The 17,292-nt window shown below is 46.6% G+C and overlaps 1 protein-coding gene across 1 annotated transcript; it reads right to left on the bottom strand.

The window, feature by feature from the left end:
• Positions 1–2,307: 2,307 nt before the first annotated feature.
• HSBP1L1 (heat shock factor binding protein 1 like 1) lies at positions 2,308–3,980 on the bottom strand. The gene is given in 5 exon segments (XM_075083857.1): positions 2,308–2,462; positions 2,464–2,480; positions 2,711–2,812; positions 3,602–3,661; positions 3,851–3,980. Coding segments are annotated over 5 exon segments (294 nt in total). The 5' UTR covers positions 3,896–3,980; the 3' UTR covers positions 2,308–2,392.
• Positions 3,981–17,292: the final 13,312 nt, after the last annotated feature.

Here is a 17,292-nt window from a genome sequence, read left to right on the forward strand (position 1 = left end):
TAAGGATGGAGGTTCCTCAGCCTTCCTGGGAAGCCTGTTCTGTTGCTTGAGCACCCTCATAGTTGAAAAAAGCATTCCTTGCATCTAGTTGGAATTTCCTGTGTTCCAGCTTGTCTGTTAACACTCTTGTGTGAAACATCTCCAACAGAAGTCTAACCCTTCTGCATGCTCAACCATGGGGTAGCTGTAGCCAGAAAGCAAGCCATTGCCTTTTCTTAAGGCTCAACTAACAGAATTCTCTCAAACCCTAATACGCGTTGTACTCCACTGTATCTTGGGGGGGGTCTCTGTGTAACTGCCTCGTAACAATATATTTCTTGAAAGGGAGCCCCCAAATTGACGCAGTATTCTGGGTATGTTCTCCCAGGAGTTGAATAGAGGGGAATGACCTGCTGGCTCTACTTGGGCTGATACCGACCAGTATGTCGCTGCAACCTTCATTGCCAGGGCACCCTGCTGACCCACTTCCCATTTGTCTGCCAGACCCTGCTCCTCCCCTGCAGAGCTGCGTGCCAGCCAGCCCCTCAGAACTGTGCTGCAGCTAAGCTTGCCCTGGCATAGGGGCGAGGCTTGGCTCTTGACTTTGAACTACATGAGGTTCCTGTTGGCCCATTTCTCCGGCCTGTCCTCTAGTGTAGCAACCTCTCCCCCCATTCAACATTGCTTGCAAATCTACACTGATGAAAGCATTGATTAGAATGATTTCTTGATACTAATGAAGAATCTATAACAGATGGTAAGTATTGACACCTGCCAAAGTTTTAAAAAGCATATTTATCCTTCTTTAGCTGAGGATACCTTCTCTTTTAGCTGGTAAATTCCTGCATTTGTTGTTAGGAGGTTCCTGTTAAGTTTCAAACGAAATCTTCTCTGCCAAAAGTGCCAATGTTTTGGTGTACAAGAACTTTAATGTTAGTGCAGATGTCCTGTTTTCTTTGACTCTGCCATGTCTTGTTTGGGATGTGCTTGGTAACAAGAATTCCTATCTGTCTCAAAGTCTTCAGGCTTTTTCATCTGAATGGCTGTTAAAGAACTAAAGTTGGCACAGCATGCATACCTGGATGATGTTATGTGCACAGGCTTGCACATCTTTGGGCAGGCTTGTCAAAAAAGTAACAACAGCAACAGCCCTAAGCTCTGCAAATACTGCCATGTCTTTTAGTGCAGAACAGTTTATGTTCAGTGAAGTTTTGCAGGCACCTTTGTAGTTACACCAAATAAGGTGCATTTTGTAATGTAAAACATTTAAAGGAGCATCAAGATAGCACATGCAAATGGAAAAGTTTCATCATAGAAGGATCTTGTTATTCTGAGAACATAAAAGTTAAAAGGGCAACAAGGAAATATGAAAATTTTAATATTAAAATAAATGAAATACATTTTCATACATTGAAAAAGTTTGTGACTGGATAAGTTCACTATATAGGATATAGTTTTCTCTCCAAAAAAGTGGGTTTGCCTCCCCGGAAAATAATAGTTCTTTCCTAATTACAGGAAATACAGTGTCCCATTTAGATGAATAAACCCAGCTTTTTACTTTTGTAAAAAAAAAAAAAATTGAGATTCTATTGTGACATGACGCAAGCATGTTTGTTTTCACTGGCACTTTCTATGACTAGCAACACTGAGGGTAAACAAACCCCCAGATTCAGTGGGGTGCTGTCTTCCCTTCCTTGATCACATCCTCATTTCAGTGCTGTAAATAAACAGTGAATAAGTAGGTTAGTGTTTTAATTATTCATGAATGTGATTCAGCATGAAAATTGGAAGATCTCTGTACAGTTAAATACAGCTTCATGGATTGTCTTTCTACACTTCTTTAAACTATTACATAACTTATCACAAAAAAGGCATCAGAATGAATAGATGCCTAAATTACTTTAATATATTTACAGACACTCCTGTCTTTCACTGGGTAAGCAATCTCTAAATGACAAAACTAATTGACGTGTCTCCGTTTGGATCAGGAAAGCATGTAACAACAGGAACAAGACATCACCCGTGCCCACAGAACGCAGAAGCAATGCTGCCTCGTAAATACTAAGATCACTGACTAAAGGCATCCACCGGGGCTGGGGGGGTGGGCGGGTGGCAGCATTTGCAACAGAGAGCGATTATAAAATGTTACACGCAATCCTGAAGCACGATTGCACATTGCAGGGTGTTTGACAATAATACTAAAGTTATGCTTGCTCTTTCCATCCACCATCTTACTGGTGCAAAGACAAATAATTGCTCTGTTCGGGGCGAACAAAGGTATTTAAGAGGTGTGCTCTGAGCCGTGTTGGGAAGCTGAAGCAGGTTTAAAAGCAGATGTACATAAATTTATACCGGCAAGAATCCTCAACTAGGTTAGCATACCTGAGGGACAGGAATGGTGGGCAGGAGTCCTTTAAGCCACACACATTTTATTACCAATGTGCAGCCTCAGTTTGCATATTTGGAATTAGTTCGCACTGCCACTTGTACGTGGCGCTCAGCTGGAACAGATGCATCAAGCTACAGTTTTTCTTTTGAAAAAGTGTTAGCATTCTTTGGCAAAACGAAATCCAAGGTAGTCGAAAATATTTTTTTTTAAATAAGCTCAGTATACTTTAAAATCCAAGGAAATGCAGATATGATAAATATATAAACAAAATTTTCATGCTAGGTGTTGCCCATAGTTCAAAAATAAGTGAAAATACATAAAATACAGTAAAAATGTCTTTACTCTCAGCTCTTCATTGGTGTTTTCTATCCCAGCCTCTGTCATCAGGTCAGCAACGTGCTTCTCAAGGTCATCAATGCGCTTGCCCATTTCTTCCAGTAAAAAGTTAAAGATAAATAAAAATAATGTAATAGGGGTTTTTTTTCCTTCTATGAGATAACAAGCAGCTTTCTTCCAGATGTCTCAGCCTTTTATTCATGTTTAACGCTGGATGAAGCGGGCACAAAGTTGTATTGTTACAAGACAATCCTATTTTCTCTTGCAACAGAGAAGCATTTACGTTCTAAATATTTTCAAATACCCCACTGCACGCCCATGAGTGAACTGGAGTATTTTCTGCATAAGATTGTTTTCTTTCCAGGGAACTATTTCAGGCGATACCATACAGTCAACCTACACATGCATGGTATGAGTGCTGCGAAAACATTAGTCTTATACTAAAACAGCTGCTTCCTGAAAGGTTGAGTTTCAGGGAAGAAAAAAGGAAAATGTAATAAATTCACCTTAAGGAAGCGGAAGTAGTTACTGGAAATACATCTAATGAGAAAGCTCAGACCCCTTTCAGGTCTTAATTTCTGTTTTTGAGGGCTTGCCTTCCCAGGCTCAGGAGGATAACACTTGTTTTTAGGTGATACACCGACTTAAGTGGCATTTTTGAAGACGGTTGCTTTTTTTAACGTACCTTCAGAATCTTTACACATAATTTGTCCCTTATTTTACTTGAAGGCGAGAATTGCCGCACAGAGGCCGGCTCAGTGGGGGCTGGTACTGCTCTTGGTAAAGCCTTTTCTAGGATTTCCCTCTCCGTGAAGGGAAGCCCCTCTCCGCACCGGGGGGCGCCGCAGCCGCGAACCGCCGGTAACCCACCCGCCTTCCCGAGAGGATATTTCTCAGCGTTATCTTTTCAGTCAGAGCTTGAAAATTCTCCTGCAGCTGATGCAGCAGATTTTCCGCCTGCGGGAGGGGAAAAAAAAAACAAACCACCAAAAAATCCCAGATAAAGCAGAAAGTCGGAGCCCCGGGCGGCGGCGGCCCAGCGAGGTGCCGGAGCCGGCGGCCGGGACCGGGGACCGGGCCCGCCCAGGCGCAGCCCCGCAGCAAGGGAGCCCCCAAACCCGCCCCCGGAGCCAGCCCCGCGCTCACCAGCTGCGAGAGGTCCCCGGCGCCCGGCGAGTCGGCGGCCGCCATCGCCTCCACCTCCTGCCCGGCGCCGCGGAGGGCCGCCCGCCCCCCTCGGCCGCGGCGGGGCGGGCAGGTGAGGGCCCCGCCCGCTCCGGCGGAGCCGCCGGCCCCGCGCCGCGCCGCCGGTGGGCGAGGAGGTGAGGTGAGGTGAGGTGGGGTGGGGGGCGGCCCCGCGTCGCGGCGCTGTGAGGGCGTGGGTGAAACGTTAACTACTATCTAGCAGTGGCAGACTTTTATTTTCCAAAGAAAGCGTAATCTGTAGGGCGATGACTAAACGGGTGTTAAGGTTTGGTCTTCAGAGGTCTTACGATTTCAGAGCACTGAAGCAACATAAAACGATGAGAAACGCCTACCAGAAAGGCCCAAGTTTTGGGCTTCTTTTTTAAAAGTTTGTTTCCTTTTCCCCATATAATCACTTTTGTAATACAGAGTGGTAAAATTACCACGCTTGTTAAAGTTCCTTGCACCAGAATGTCTAAACAAACAAGACCGAAGGCATCAGCAAGGATTGGGTGGTGCCTCTTGCTGTCGTGCTACATGTAGGTCATCCCTGCAGCTTTCAGCTGTGTAGCATGAAGAGCTCCTGGTGCATCTATTCCAGAGGTGGCTTGTTGTGTATGCTGATGTCCTGGGTGCTGTAACTGTTGCCTGACGTAAATGAAGAGGTTTTAAATTTACAGTGCCTATAAGGTTAGGAGACTATCACTGCTGGGCAATAGCTTTCCTTGTCTATTACTTTATAGATACACCAAACACTAACACTGCCCTCATCCTTAACGACTTTCTCTCTGGAGTTAGTAGTGACCTCAAAATCTACTACCACTTAGAATCTTTCTTAATAAACTTACTTGTTTTCCTTCTTGACCTTCCCTGCCTCATTTAGGGAGGTGTGTTATTCCCTGTGTTGAGATTCTGGCATCAAAGCAAACCTCTGCATTGCTGCCTGCTTCCTGTAATCGTGGCTCCTCCTCTGTACAACCTTACCCCTTCCTCACAAGGGGAGGAGGAGGGGCAGGTGCTGATCTCTTCTCTCTGGTGACCAATGACAGGACCCGAGGGAATGGCAGGAAGATGTGCCAGGGGAGGTTTAGGTTGGGTATTAGGAAAAGGTTCTTCATCCAGAGGGTGCTGGAGCACTGGAACAGGCTCCCCAGGGAGGCAGTCACAGCACCAAGCCTGACACTATTCAAGAACCACTTGGACAACACCCACGGACACATGGTGTGAATTTTGGGGTTGTCCTATACAGGGACAGGAGTTGGACTTGATGATCCTCGCGGGTCGCTTCCAAATCAGGACATTCTATGATTATCTTCTCACTCTTGCAGGTTGTCCTCTTTCCCTTTCTTGTTGTAGAAAGAACAATCAAGCAAGTTTTGTAGAGCTTGAGTGCTCTAGAAATCTTCCAGATAAAAGAATTTTAACAATAATATGCGTATAAATACACTTTGCATTTCTACATAGCACATAGCTTTTTCATTCTGCTGCATAAATAGTAAGAAACAATTGTTGCTTCTTACCTATTTATTTGTTGCTAATAAATCTCCTTTCCCTTAGGGCTAGCTAGTAGACCTGTACTGTTTTTGCATTTTTACTCCTGATTACAGCCATAGTCTTCCTGGTTTTGCCTCCTGCCAGAACAGCTACATCAGCTTCCCTCTTAGGCAGCAGTGTTTGCCCCTGGAGGCCATTGAAGTGGGTCTGTCTGCTTGTGCCCGCATAGCTTGAATAAAGTCATAGAGACCTATTTGCAGCAAAGAGCTTGCAGGGGTAAAGAAACACCCAGAAATGTGGAGGAGCAAGCGTTATACAGCCAACGAGTTTGCAAGAACTGACCTAAATCTTTGTAGTGCCGCATTTTAGCAATGGCGAGGTTAGAGTTCAACTAAAAACAAGCATGACTTTGTCAAGGCTTTTTGTAAATAGCTCCTCTTGTTTGTGAGGCAGGTCAGTGGGGTCAGAACAAAAAAAAAACCATGGTAGCCAGCCAGCACAGCGATGGAAGAAGGGCAATTAAAGCATGAAGGCGACCAAAAGAAATATTTTACCATGCATTGCCCCTTCCAGAGGCCTGGTTTTTCTACTTTGTGGACTCCACAGCTAATTTGAATGGCCCTTCTATTTCAAATCTTGAGCTGAATTAGGCCAATAGTCCACAGCTGGGTTTATGGAAGTGTCTGTAAAGCCAAAAATGGTCATGGAAAAGTTTCAAAGTTCAGAAAACCTAAGAATAGAAGAGACAAACAACAAGACTAAAAAGACTTTGCTTAACAATTCATTTATTTAAAATAGAACTGGCACTTTCAGCTTTGCCCTGCTGTTCCCTATTCTCTTCCTTCTCAGAGGTCTCAGTTTTTCAGAGTTGAGCTGTTACATACATTTCCAGGGTGTGAAATCTGGGAATGTAAGATGAGCCATATTCTAAAAGAAGTAATCCATGTTAGGTGTGCATCCATGGCCTAAGGGAAGCTGAGCAAAAATCTTTTATGTTTGTTTGTTTGTTGTTGGTTTCAAAGGCAGAGGTTTAGCTGAGAACCAGTAAACTACCAGTGTTACTGGTGCTCATAAGAGTATTTACTGCAATAAGTAAAGAATACGTCATTTACTAAAAGGGTACCAAGAAGTTCATGTTGGCAATGAATACAAAAACAGATCTTGAAGGGGTTAGAGAGAGGAACAAAAGAGAAGATTTGACCATATAAATTCATTTTCCATGCCAAAATATGCTCTGTGCTACTTTCTTTCAGTAAAAAGCTAAGACTTTAGTAATTTTCAATTTAAATATGTCCTCTTGGTATGAAGCACATGAAATAAAAATAAAAAGGGTGACCTAGAGGCCGGGGAGCCATCTGCTTCCATCCTATTTCAGAATTGCAGGCCTGTGCTGTGAACTCCACAGGTTTTTCCCTTCACAACCTTTCACAGTTCATTTGCTGAAATGGTATCCAAAGTGTGTTTCTCTTGCTCTTTCCTAGGGAAATTCCAGTGCCTCCAGTGCTGGAAAGAGAAGTCAGGGCAGCAGGATAGGAAATAAAATTATGTTTAAACATCTGTAGTCCTAAGCTCCAAGGTCAATGCCGCTACTATACAATGCAATGCTGTAATTCCTGCAGTGTGGAGTGATAAAGGAATTATTTTGTAGAAATGCATTACTCTTGTTGTTTGGATGTCACCAAGGGTTAAAGTCCCTTCCCTCTTTGCTGACAAATGATATTTTATATACCATGGGTCACATACTCCAAGCATGGCCGGCTCAGGGCTGCTTTGGAATGGAGGCGAGGACAGAGAGAGGGCATCTCAAAAAAAAGCCTAATATTATGTGTGTGGTAAGAAAGAAAATAGGAAATTTAACCCTGGAAGGAGATAAGAAGGCAAGTATTCCTGGGCCACCATGGCAGCTTGTCTGGTTGTAGTTCAGAAGGCAGGATGCAAATCACACTGCGAATTTTTGGGGTTTGCGCTTTTTTCTTCCTGGCAAAGGCATGATCGGTTTTAAAAGTTCTCTCTGAAGAGAAAAGGGCTGGGTACAAGCTAGTTCTTGCACCACAGTCATGGTATTTCTGCTACTAAATTGTAGGGTTGGGTCTTTGAGTCACACTGTGCTTGGTCTTTCCCCCTTTCTTAGGAAGCTTCTCTTGTGTCACTTTGCAGTTGTTTAGAGGGACACAACGTGCAGAAAAAGCTCTGGCTTTGCTAGGTCATCAGCTTTTATATGATGAAATCCTGAACGGTGCTGATGTTTTTTGCAAGCAAACTAGTAACATTTACCTGTTTCTCTTGACTCAGCATAGTGTAGTTCACTGAAAGCTTGTTCCACTGGAATACTTAACTAGTGAAGAGATCACTTTTCTTTCATCTGGTAACATCAGTAGAAGTGACAAGTAGCTTTTATTTAAAAGTATGGAAAGATGGGGTGAGTGAAATGCAAATGCTTCAGGCATGGGAAAAAGGTATTTGGGTCAGTGGTGTCTGACAACTGCAGCGCTTCTTTGAAAGACAAGTCATTTGAGGTGAATATTAAAATCTTGGGTGTCTGCATGGTTCAAATTTCAGGCTCTGTATCTTTGAAGAGAAAAAGGTAATTCCAGCAGTCATGAAACCTGACTCCTGATGGAGGTGCTCAGCCTTCAATGTGGTTTTTTGGGACTGCTGCTCACAAATCCCCTTACTGTGAAACTTGTTCAGTCAGCCCTTTTCTGCAAGTTTCTCCACAAAGAAAACTGACAGCTTTAAAGATATGCTTTATCCAAAGTTCCTTGTGTGTACTATGGGCATCACATGTCACTACGTAACTGTAACAGAAAACAGTCTACAGTTTTCCCTATAAGTGTTCTGCATGGCATCTGCCGAAGTTTCAACTATGGAGGCTGGGCATGGTGACATCCTTTGGTTCTGTGAAGAGCTGTGTGTAATTTGTGGCTGTGTGAAATCACCTGTCTTGCTGCTGTTGACTGAATTATTATGTGGCGATCCAGAAATCTCTGTCTATGTTTCCCAGGCATGGCTGGTAAGAGATGCTACTTCCCATGCTGGTTTCTGCTCCAACGTTGTTCCTGCTGTCTTTGGACAACGAGGGTGGGGGAGCATCATTGAGCAGTTCCCTCCTGAAAGGCTGCAGGAGGGAGCTGGAGGCGTTTGTCCTGAGTGGAAAAGGGAGCGGGGTCTGTTTCTCTGGCCTCGTGGCTGGCTGGTGGCACGCCTGATGCTGGATCTGGAGGCTGTGTTCAAATCACCCCACAGTCTTGCTCCTTACACTGGGTGTCATATGTGTGTGGTGGAGGTTTCTTGAAGAAAATTCAGTGTGCAACAGGCAGAGCTCTGCCAGCCTCCTCTGCGAGGGCGAGACGAGGCAGCCTCTGCAGCACAAGGACGGTGATCCGACCCCACGTGTTCAGATCCCACAGCCTCGTGTGGCTCTCTTCCAGGTACCTCATGGTCCAGAGCAGAATGTGTGTTTAGTACACAGAGATTAAATGTGGCACACATGGGGGTGTGTGATAGAAAGGGTATTTTTCTACTAAATTTTATAAAAGGGCCTGTGCTGAAGAGGCTGGAAGCTGGGTGAAAGAGGGAATGGTTCATTTGAAGACACATGTTTTGCTTTTCCAGAAGCTGTAAAGAACCGTGGCTAAAGTTTCCTGTGAGCGAACTGCAGCTATGTTCATTCTTCCTTGCAGCTTCAGAGATAATTTATCCCAGAGAAGATAACTGGAGTGTTTTCCTGGTATGGGCAGTTTAAATTCACCTTGAATTAGTGGAAAGCACATACTAGGGTTGCAGAAAATGTGGGTGGATTTGGGCAAATATGGGGGATAACACTGTGGAACATCAGGTGTAGGCCAAACAATATGTGCTCTAACAGCAAGGTTTGGATTGGGGCCAATGACAATAACAAAAATGCAGGTGTGTGGAAATCCGATTCTTTGGCGTTCTTGTTGGGAGAAAAAGCTTGTGCTTCCTTGTCTGAAACAAAGATCCTTTGCAAATGTGCTTTTAAGATTGAAACCTTTACTGACGGTTGTCATCTTGCTTCACTTGCTTTCTTCTGTGAGATATCTGCGGCAGAGAGGGGGGTGCTAAGAGTATGACAGGTATTTTATGCATCTTTGCTGCTGTAGGAGGCCCTCCCGCCCCTACTCTGTTGAGTGCTTCATGTGGCGTTTGCCAGCAGGAGCCGTGTGGGTGTGTATTCCAAGTGTGCCTGGCAAAATGTGTCTGAAATGACAGGGACGTAGAGGGACTGGAGGGTGCCAAGGGATGCTGCCAGCATAGGCTGTCACAGGTGCCGGCTGGGCAGAAGAGCGCTGAAGACTTGGCCCACCATAGCGAGGGGTGAAGGGGTACAGTGGCATGGCCTCATGGTGCAAGAGCAGCACATCTGACGCCAGATGAGAAGGTTGTGTGTTCAAGTCACACTGGGCTGGGCAGGGTGGGGCCAAGGCTGCTCTGACTTTTGGTGCTGGGGGTAGGGACTCAGAGGACACATGAGGATGTTCAGCTTCTCTCCAGGATAAATGAAATATGTGAAAAGGACCTATAACTGCAGTTCCTTGGAGTTTCAGAAAAATCAGACTGCAACATTTGTGTCTGTCTCATCTAGATCTTGGGCTCAATTGTTACTCACCCAATAAATTTGGGGTTTGGTTCTTTTTTTTTCCCCATGCTACACTCTTTGTTCCTGGTAAGGGCAGTGTAAATTTGTTTTGTTCTGTTCTCATGTGTAGAAGATGTTCTTATGGGTACCACAAATGCTGAGCTTATTTCAGCAGAAGCAAACCAGGAGTGTGCTACGGTGTGTAAATGCCACCAGAAGCACTTTGTCCTTGTCCCGGGACAGAGAAACAAAAGATAGTTTGGGTGCTGTAATGTTACTGACTCCAGGTCACATGGTGGTATTTTGAATCGTGCTGAACCTATAGTTTCTCTGTCATTTTTCTCTTCTCTCTCTGTTTCCAAGCCACTCCACAGCTTCATCAAGAGGGATAGAAAATGAGTCAGAGAAGGCTTGGGATAGTTCTGGTGAGACTTAAGACACTGCACTTGCACCCTCACTCATTCTTCAGAGATAAAGCCAGTTTAAGGATTTCCCAAATTGTATTTCACTTGCTGTGCTGGGTCTGGCTGGGATGGAGTTAACTTTCTCCATAGCAGCCTGTATGGTGCTGTGTTTGGTTTGTGACCAAAACAGTGTTGATAGCACACCGGTGTTTTAGCTGTTGCTGAACAGTGCTTGCACAGCAGCACCAGGGCCTTCCCTGTTTCTCACTCTGTCCCCCAGCAAATAGCCTGAGAGGGGTGAGAGGGGAAATAGCCAGGACAGCTGTCCCAAGCAGACATGCTGGACCGTGTAGCATCATGCTCTGCAATAAAAACGGGCTGGGCTGTGGGGTTGTAGTTTGTAGTTTCTTCCAAAGTAGCTGCTGCTCAGAGACTGGCTGGGCATTGGTCGGCTGGTGAGAGGTGGTGAGTGATGGCTTTTGCATCACTTATTTTTGTTGTTTTTCTTCACTTATTAAACTGACTTTATATCAGCCCAGGAGGTTTTTTTTTCCTTGGTTTCACCCTTCTCATTCTCTCCCTCATCCTGCTGTTGGGGACAGTGAACGAGCGACTGGGGGGGCTTTGCTGCTGACCGGGGTCAACCCACTACGCTCCCTCTTTCCCATCTCACTCCCCAGTATCAGCAGCTTCTTGCTGAATGTAATGATCCTTTAAGTATTCTGTCCCAGGGAGGGCTGAGGTGCAAGGGAGAGGGAGGTGGTGCAGGGCTCTTTCTGCATCTCGGCAAGAAAGGTCCAAAAAAAAAAGGCTTAATAAAATAGCCATTTTAATAAGACAGGATAAAAAGAGGAGTAGAGCTGTTGAGTAAACCATATGTCCCTTCCGATGCTGGGCACCGTGCATTGGTTCAGCACTGGATTGAGCCTGCATGGATTTTCCCACGGCGTGCTGTGCAGATCCCCTCTGTGGAGACATTCCTAATTTCTGGTCCTTTGAGCTATTATATACTTTCCTATGAGAAAACAACTCTACTCATAAAGGTTGTTGACTTGCATTTCAAAGGTTGTTGAACTTCTGGCTGCACTGTTAGGCATGGGCAAAGATGTGCAGGTGGCGCAGCACGTGGCGCTGAGCAGGAGCTGCCTGCAGGTTCCTCTGCTGCAACCAGCTGGCTGAGGTGACCCTGCAGCCATGGGACATGTGCAGTGGCATACAAAGAGCATGTGGGGAAGAAACGTTTGTAGTCAGCTGGACCTGTTTGACAGAAGAACAGGCTGTAGGTTAAGCAGTCCTGTTTCAACTTCTTGCCTGTGTGGTATGTTGTTTGTTTAGTTTTCCACTCACTTGAACTTTGCCTGTTGTTTCAAAGCTGTAATGGTTTGAAGAAGGGTTTATGTATCTCTGCCAGCTGTCAGGTTGGTCCCTGTTTCTCTGGTATGTTTGGTTTGGGGCTGCTTCTTCATTTATCTGTGGAGATGGAGCAGTCCAAGTACAGAGAGGAGTCTAATCAGCTCTGCCTGCATGGTCCTTGATCCTGCTTCCCGGTGCAGAGCATGCCACCACTGCCCAGAGATGGGCTTGTAGGCTGGGCATGTTTGTCAGAGGTCATCCTCCGAAGTGGAGAGGTAGTTCCTTTGCATGTTGGTGGGTGCTCCACCCATGCTTACACTCACTGGTCTATGTTTACAAAGACCAGTGCAGGAGGAGACAGAAAAAGTGGTGAAGATGTGCAATAAAACAGTGACTCCTGTTAACACTAGCTTGATTCTGTCCATCGGTTGCAAAAACAGGAGCTCATCAGTGTTTGAAGGGGCCAGGAGATAGCTTCTGCCACCAGTTGCAGTGGGTTGCTTTAGAAAACCAAAAGTGGAGAGGACAGATGATTTAGTGATAGTACATCTTGGTAGGAATGGCCAATTTCAAGGTACTTAAGACCCATTTACTTGTTTTATGTATAGTACTGTGAATATTTCTTTTTAATCTCACCATGACTATAGCTGTAGAATGAGACATAATGTGCTAATTGAAAGGAATTTGGCTACCGCAGGAATTCACATAATCCTTATGACAACATATATTGCCCAATGTGTTAAAGGAGTGATTAGAGCTTATCTGCTTATCTGTGTCTTTAGCCTACATCTTGCAGGGACTTCCTATGCTTGCTTCAGTGCAACAGCATTTCTCCAGTATAGAATATAAAATAATTTTAATACTCATCTTTCAAAATCAATTGAAAGAACAGACTGGTTAGAAGACTTTCAGCAATCTGCTGTTTTTGCTACTGCAGTAACTACAAGTGAAGCACCAACAGCCCCCTCCTCCTGTAAAAAAACTGCAGAGAAGCAGCTAAGGCTTCAGTCTTGAAACTGGTGCAACTTGGGTGCTTGATTCCTGAGTCCTGTTGGCCATAGTGTCCTTCTGCTAGGCATATGGCTACATGGAGCCAAGTGTAAAAACAAGCCTCTGCTTATTCTTCTAATTCAGTGGACCTATTTGCAAAACAAAACCTTACAGAATAATTTTTACCACCTCTACCAATGTTAAAATCCCTTTTGAAACATCCCATGCCAGTTTACCACTTTCAGCTTGCTTAAATTGTATCTAAGGGTACTACAGGAGCATTTCCTAACAGGTATAATCTCTACCAAATTTCATAATATGGAATAAATCCAAGTTCTTGTTCTGCTTGGAGGTTTAGGGAGTACGCTGTCACCAAATTGTCAGCTGATAGGAGCTAGTTCGTAACAAGGTGGCTAGAGCTACTCACATACTCAATTCCAATTCTCTTACAGTAGTTGTCATAAAAAGAGCAATATTAGTCTTCTAAGACCTGGTGTAAAACATACTGCTTCCTTCTGTTTTCTGAACGGGTAATGCAGCTCTGGCAAATGGAAATTTTTTTTTAAAAAGGGGGAATTTTGCCAGTCCATATGGAAAAATAAATGCACCTGTTCTTTTTCTTCTCACTCAAAACCAGGGGACTGCTGTCTGGCAGTGAAGCGGTACTGTTTCTATGGCAGGCTCTGCTTTTACACCAAGGAAGTGGTCCTTTGAGCTCCCACTCAGTAACTAACTACCAGACAAAGAAAACTAGTTTGATGTAAAGCCTCACAAGGCTGAGCATTCTCATCAGGCTGCACTCAGGCCTGCAGGTTGCAGAACTTTTCCTTGATGAGGCAAGACTCTCTTCCATCACCTGTTATCTCCCAAGTTTTAGATAAAATTTCTCCAGGGGACTCTCCTACTGGAGTCTTGTTGGGTCTATTGTGGTTGGATATTCTGTGTGCTGGGCTGTGTGTTATGCTGGAGTCAGTGAGCACCTTAGGATGGCACCACTGCCAGAGAAAGTTGCCCCTGGCTGCTCAGGATATTCTGACACCTGAACAGTCCCTCCCTGGTGCTGGCACAAGCTTTTGCGCAGCTGCTCAGCCGGAGGGGTTCAAGCCAACCTATCATTCCTCCCCCCACCCAGTGCCTGGCATCACTAGTCGGCTTAGCTTACATCAATGGGTTAACTCCTAAACAACTAGGACATTTTTCAGTGACCAAAACTGAACTATATTCGCACAGCAACATGCTGTAATTCAGCATTTTTACCCTTACAACTTCAATTAAGGGTAAACAACCTAAGTTAAGGCAATTGTCTGTTTCCAGCTGAGTACTTTAGAATCTTAATATTGTATGAAATGCAATACACATAGACTTAAAACTGTCCTGGAATTATTCTGGAAGCTACCCTGGAGAACTGGTGTCAGCCTGCGAAGTTTCTTCTGTGTAGGTAATCATTGCTTCAAAATATCTATTTTCTCAAGATAATTTCTCGATGTTTTCTCAAAACACTTGTATTTACATGAACAAAAGTTGCCTTCTTAATCTGGGCTACTCTTATTTTCAGCCTGAGGCTTGTTTAGACCTTTGTGCTTAAGGAAAAATAATGTGGCAAGGGATTCCAAGAAAAGTTTGGAAAGAAGTTGGCATAGCTGCATAATTATAACAATGCACAAGAGGTACATGGAATATGAGCCATTAAATAATAAAGTATGTTTTACATTATGCAGTTTATACATATTTTGCTTGTTATACTCGCTCTGAATGATTCAGATGCTCTGAAATAAAGAACTTGAGGCTCCCCATCCAAAAATCAGAATTAAAGAATTCCACTGTGTATTTTTAACTTTGACAATCAAACTTTTATGTCTGTGAAATGAATTAGAGCTTCATTTGAGTAACAGAGCTACTACTTCCTCGTAGGAAAGGTGAATCCTAATGTTATCACTGGTCACCTCATCTACATAGGAGAGCGTTTTGGATGTTTGTGTGATGGTACCCCAAAAACGGTCTGTCAGTCTCACTTCTGTGCCTGGTAAAATTATGGAGAAGATTATTCTGGGACTTATAGAAAAACACCTGAAAGACAACACAGCCATTGGTCCCAGCCAGCACGGGTTAACTAGGGGAAAGTCCTGCCTAACAAATTTGATTTCCTTCTGTGACAAGGTTACCCAGCTAGTTGACCAAGGGAAGCCAGTCAATGTAATCTTTTTGAATTTCAGTAAAGCTTTCTATACTGTCTCTCTTAGCCTCCTCCTGGACAAAACTTCCAGCATGCAGCTGGATAAACACAAAAAGCGGGCAAGCAATTGGCTGATGGGTCGGGCTCAAAGGGTCATAGAAAATGGGGTTATATTGAGCTGCAGCCAGTCACTAGCGGGGTTCTGCAGGGATCCATCTTGGGGACCATACTCTTTAATGTCTTCATAAATGACTTGGATGCAGGACTGGAAGGAATACTAATTAAGTTTGTTGATGACACAAAACTAGGAGGAGCTGTTGACACTCTCGAGGGCAGAGAGGCCCTGCAGAGGGATCTGGGCAGTCTGGAGGGCTGGGCAATCACCAACTGTATGAAGTTTAACAAGGGCAAGTGCTGGATTTTGCACCTGGGGCATGGGAACCCTGAATGCACATACAGGCTGGGGAATGAGAGGCTGGAGAGCAGCTCTGCAGAGAGGGACCTGGGGGTTCTGGTCAATGGCAAGTTGAACATGAGCCAACAGTGCGCCCTGGCAGCCAAGAGGGCCAACCAAGTCCTAGGGTGCATCATGCACTGCATTGCAGCTGGTCGAGGGAGATGATTGCCCTGCTCTACTCTGTGCTGGTGCTGCCTTACCTTGAGTACTGTGTGCAGTTTTGGGTGCCACAGTACAGTAAGGGTATAAAGCCAGTAGAGAGTGTCCAGAGAAGGGCCACGAAGTTGGTGAAGAGTTTAGAGGAGAAACCGTATGAGGAGCAGTTAAAGTCACTTGGTTTGTTCAGCCTAGAGAAGAGGACACTGAGGAAAGACCTCATTGTGGTCTATAGCTTCCTCCTACAAGGGGAGGAGGAGGGACAGGCGCTGATCTCTTCTCTCTGGTGACCAATGACAGGACCCGAGGGAATGGCAGGAAGATGTGCCAGGGGAGGTTTAGGTTGGGTATTAGGAAAAGGTTCTTCATCCAGAGGGTGCTGGAGCACTGGAACAGGCTCCCCAGGGAGGCAGTCACAGCACCAAGCCTGACACTATTCAAGAACCACTTGGACAACACCCACGGACACATGGTGTGAATTTTGGGGTTGTCCTATACAGGGACAGGAGTTGGACTTGATGATCCTCGCGGGTCCCTTCCAACTCAGGACATCCTGTGATTCTATGATTTTAGTGTTGCTGAAGTTTGCCCCCACCTCAAGCAGCTATTGAGGACACAGTGTCCAGGCTACCAATCTCCTCGTAGCATCTCTGTGCAGCACTTCTCTGCTGGCCCAGTGCAAACAGCAAGTGAAGACTTGCTGATCACTTCGGGGAGAAGATGCACATCTGTCCGTCCGCCCCCCCCCCCCCCCTTTTTATCAATACCATTTCGGGGGAAAACCCCCTCTCTCTCCTAACCAAGATGTGCCGATGACAGCTGTGTTGCATATAGTTGAGACTGCAATTTTGAGAAATATAATTTTCATGAAGCATGACGGAGTTTCTCGTAACTCTTAAGGAAAAGGAAGAAGTCAGGGACGGGGGAGAAGATCTGGGACAGCGCGTAGGAACAGCCAGCAGAGGGAAGGCTCCGCAGGGACGCCCGGTGCAGCCGATTTACCGGGGAAGCTCAGCACCCTGCGCCCTCCCGGGGCGAGGGGGGCGGGCGGGAGAGCCGCACTTAGCGCAGCGGCCAGGCAGTAATGCCCCGGGCAGCGGCGGGACCGGTACCGCCCCTGGCCGGCCTCTCCGGTGACACCGCACCGGCAGCGCCTGGTCCTGGTCCTGGTCCTCCGCCACCGCTTGCTGCCGCCGCCGCGGGGCCGCGCGTAGCGCGCTGGGACCCGGCGCCGCCGCCGCGCTCGCGGAATCGGCGGGGCGGCCCCGTCACTCATTGGCAGAGGCGCTGCCGGTCATCGTGGCGTCACCGGGGCCGTCCCGGTGCACGCCGCTGCCGCCGGCCCCCAGTTGCAGAGCGGCGGCGGCGGGCCTGAGGGGGGATGGCGGCGGCCGGGGCTCGGGGAGCAGGTGGGGAGGCGGTGGCGGGCGGACAGACAGACAGACAGGCGCGCTCGTGTGGCTCGGGATGAGCGGGCGGGCCGGGGAGCGGGCGGATGAGGGACGCCCTCTCAAAGGAACGACGCGGCTGCCGGGTGTGCCCGCCGGTCGGGGGGGTGTCCGTGTCCGTGTCCGTGTCCGTGTCCTCGTCCTCCCTGGCGCCCCGCTCCTCAGCCCAGCGCCCGCGGGGCAGGGGTTCCCCCCGTGGGGGCGGGGGCGGGCCCCGGCCCGCCCGTGGCAGGGCGGCGGTGCGGGCTGGCCGGTGCACGGCGGCGGGCTGAGCCACGCTCACGGCCCGTCCCTCTCCCCCCCTCCCAGGTCCCGGCCCGGCGGGAGA

Source organism: Phalacrocorax aristotelis, chromosome 2 (genome assembly GCF_949628215.1).
Source record: "Phalacrocorax aristotelis chromosome 2, bGulAri2.1, whole genome shotgun sequence".
NCBI classification, from domain to species: Eukaryota; Metazoa; Chordata; class Aves; order Suliformes; family Phalacrocoracidae; genus Phalacrocorax; species Phalacrocorax aristotelis.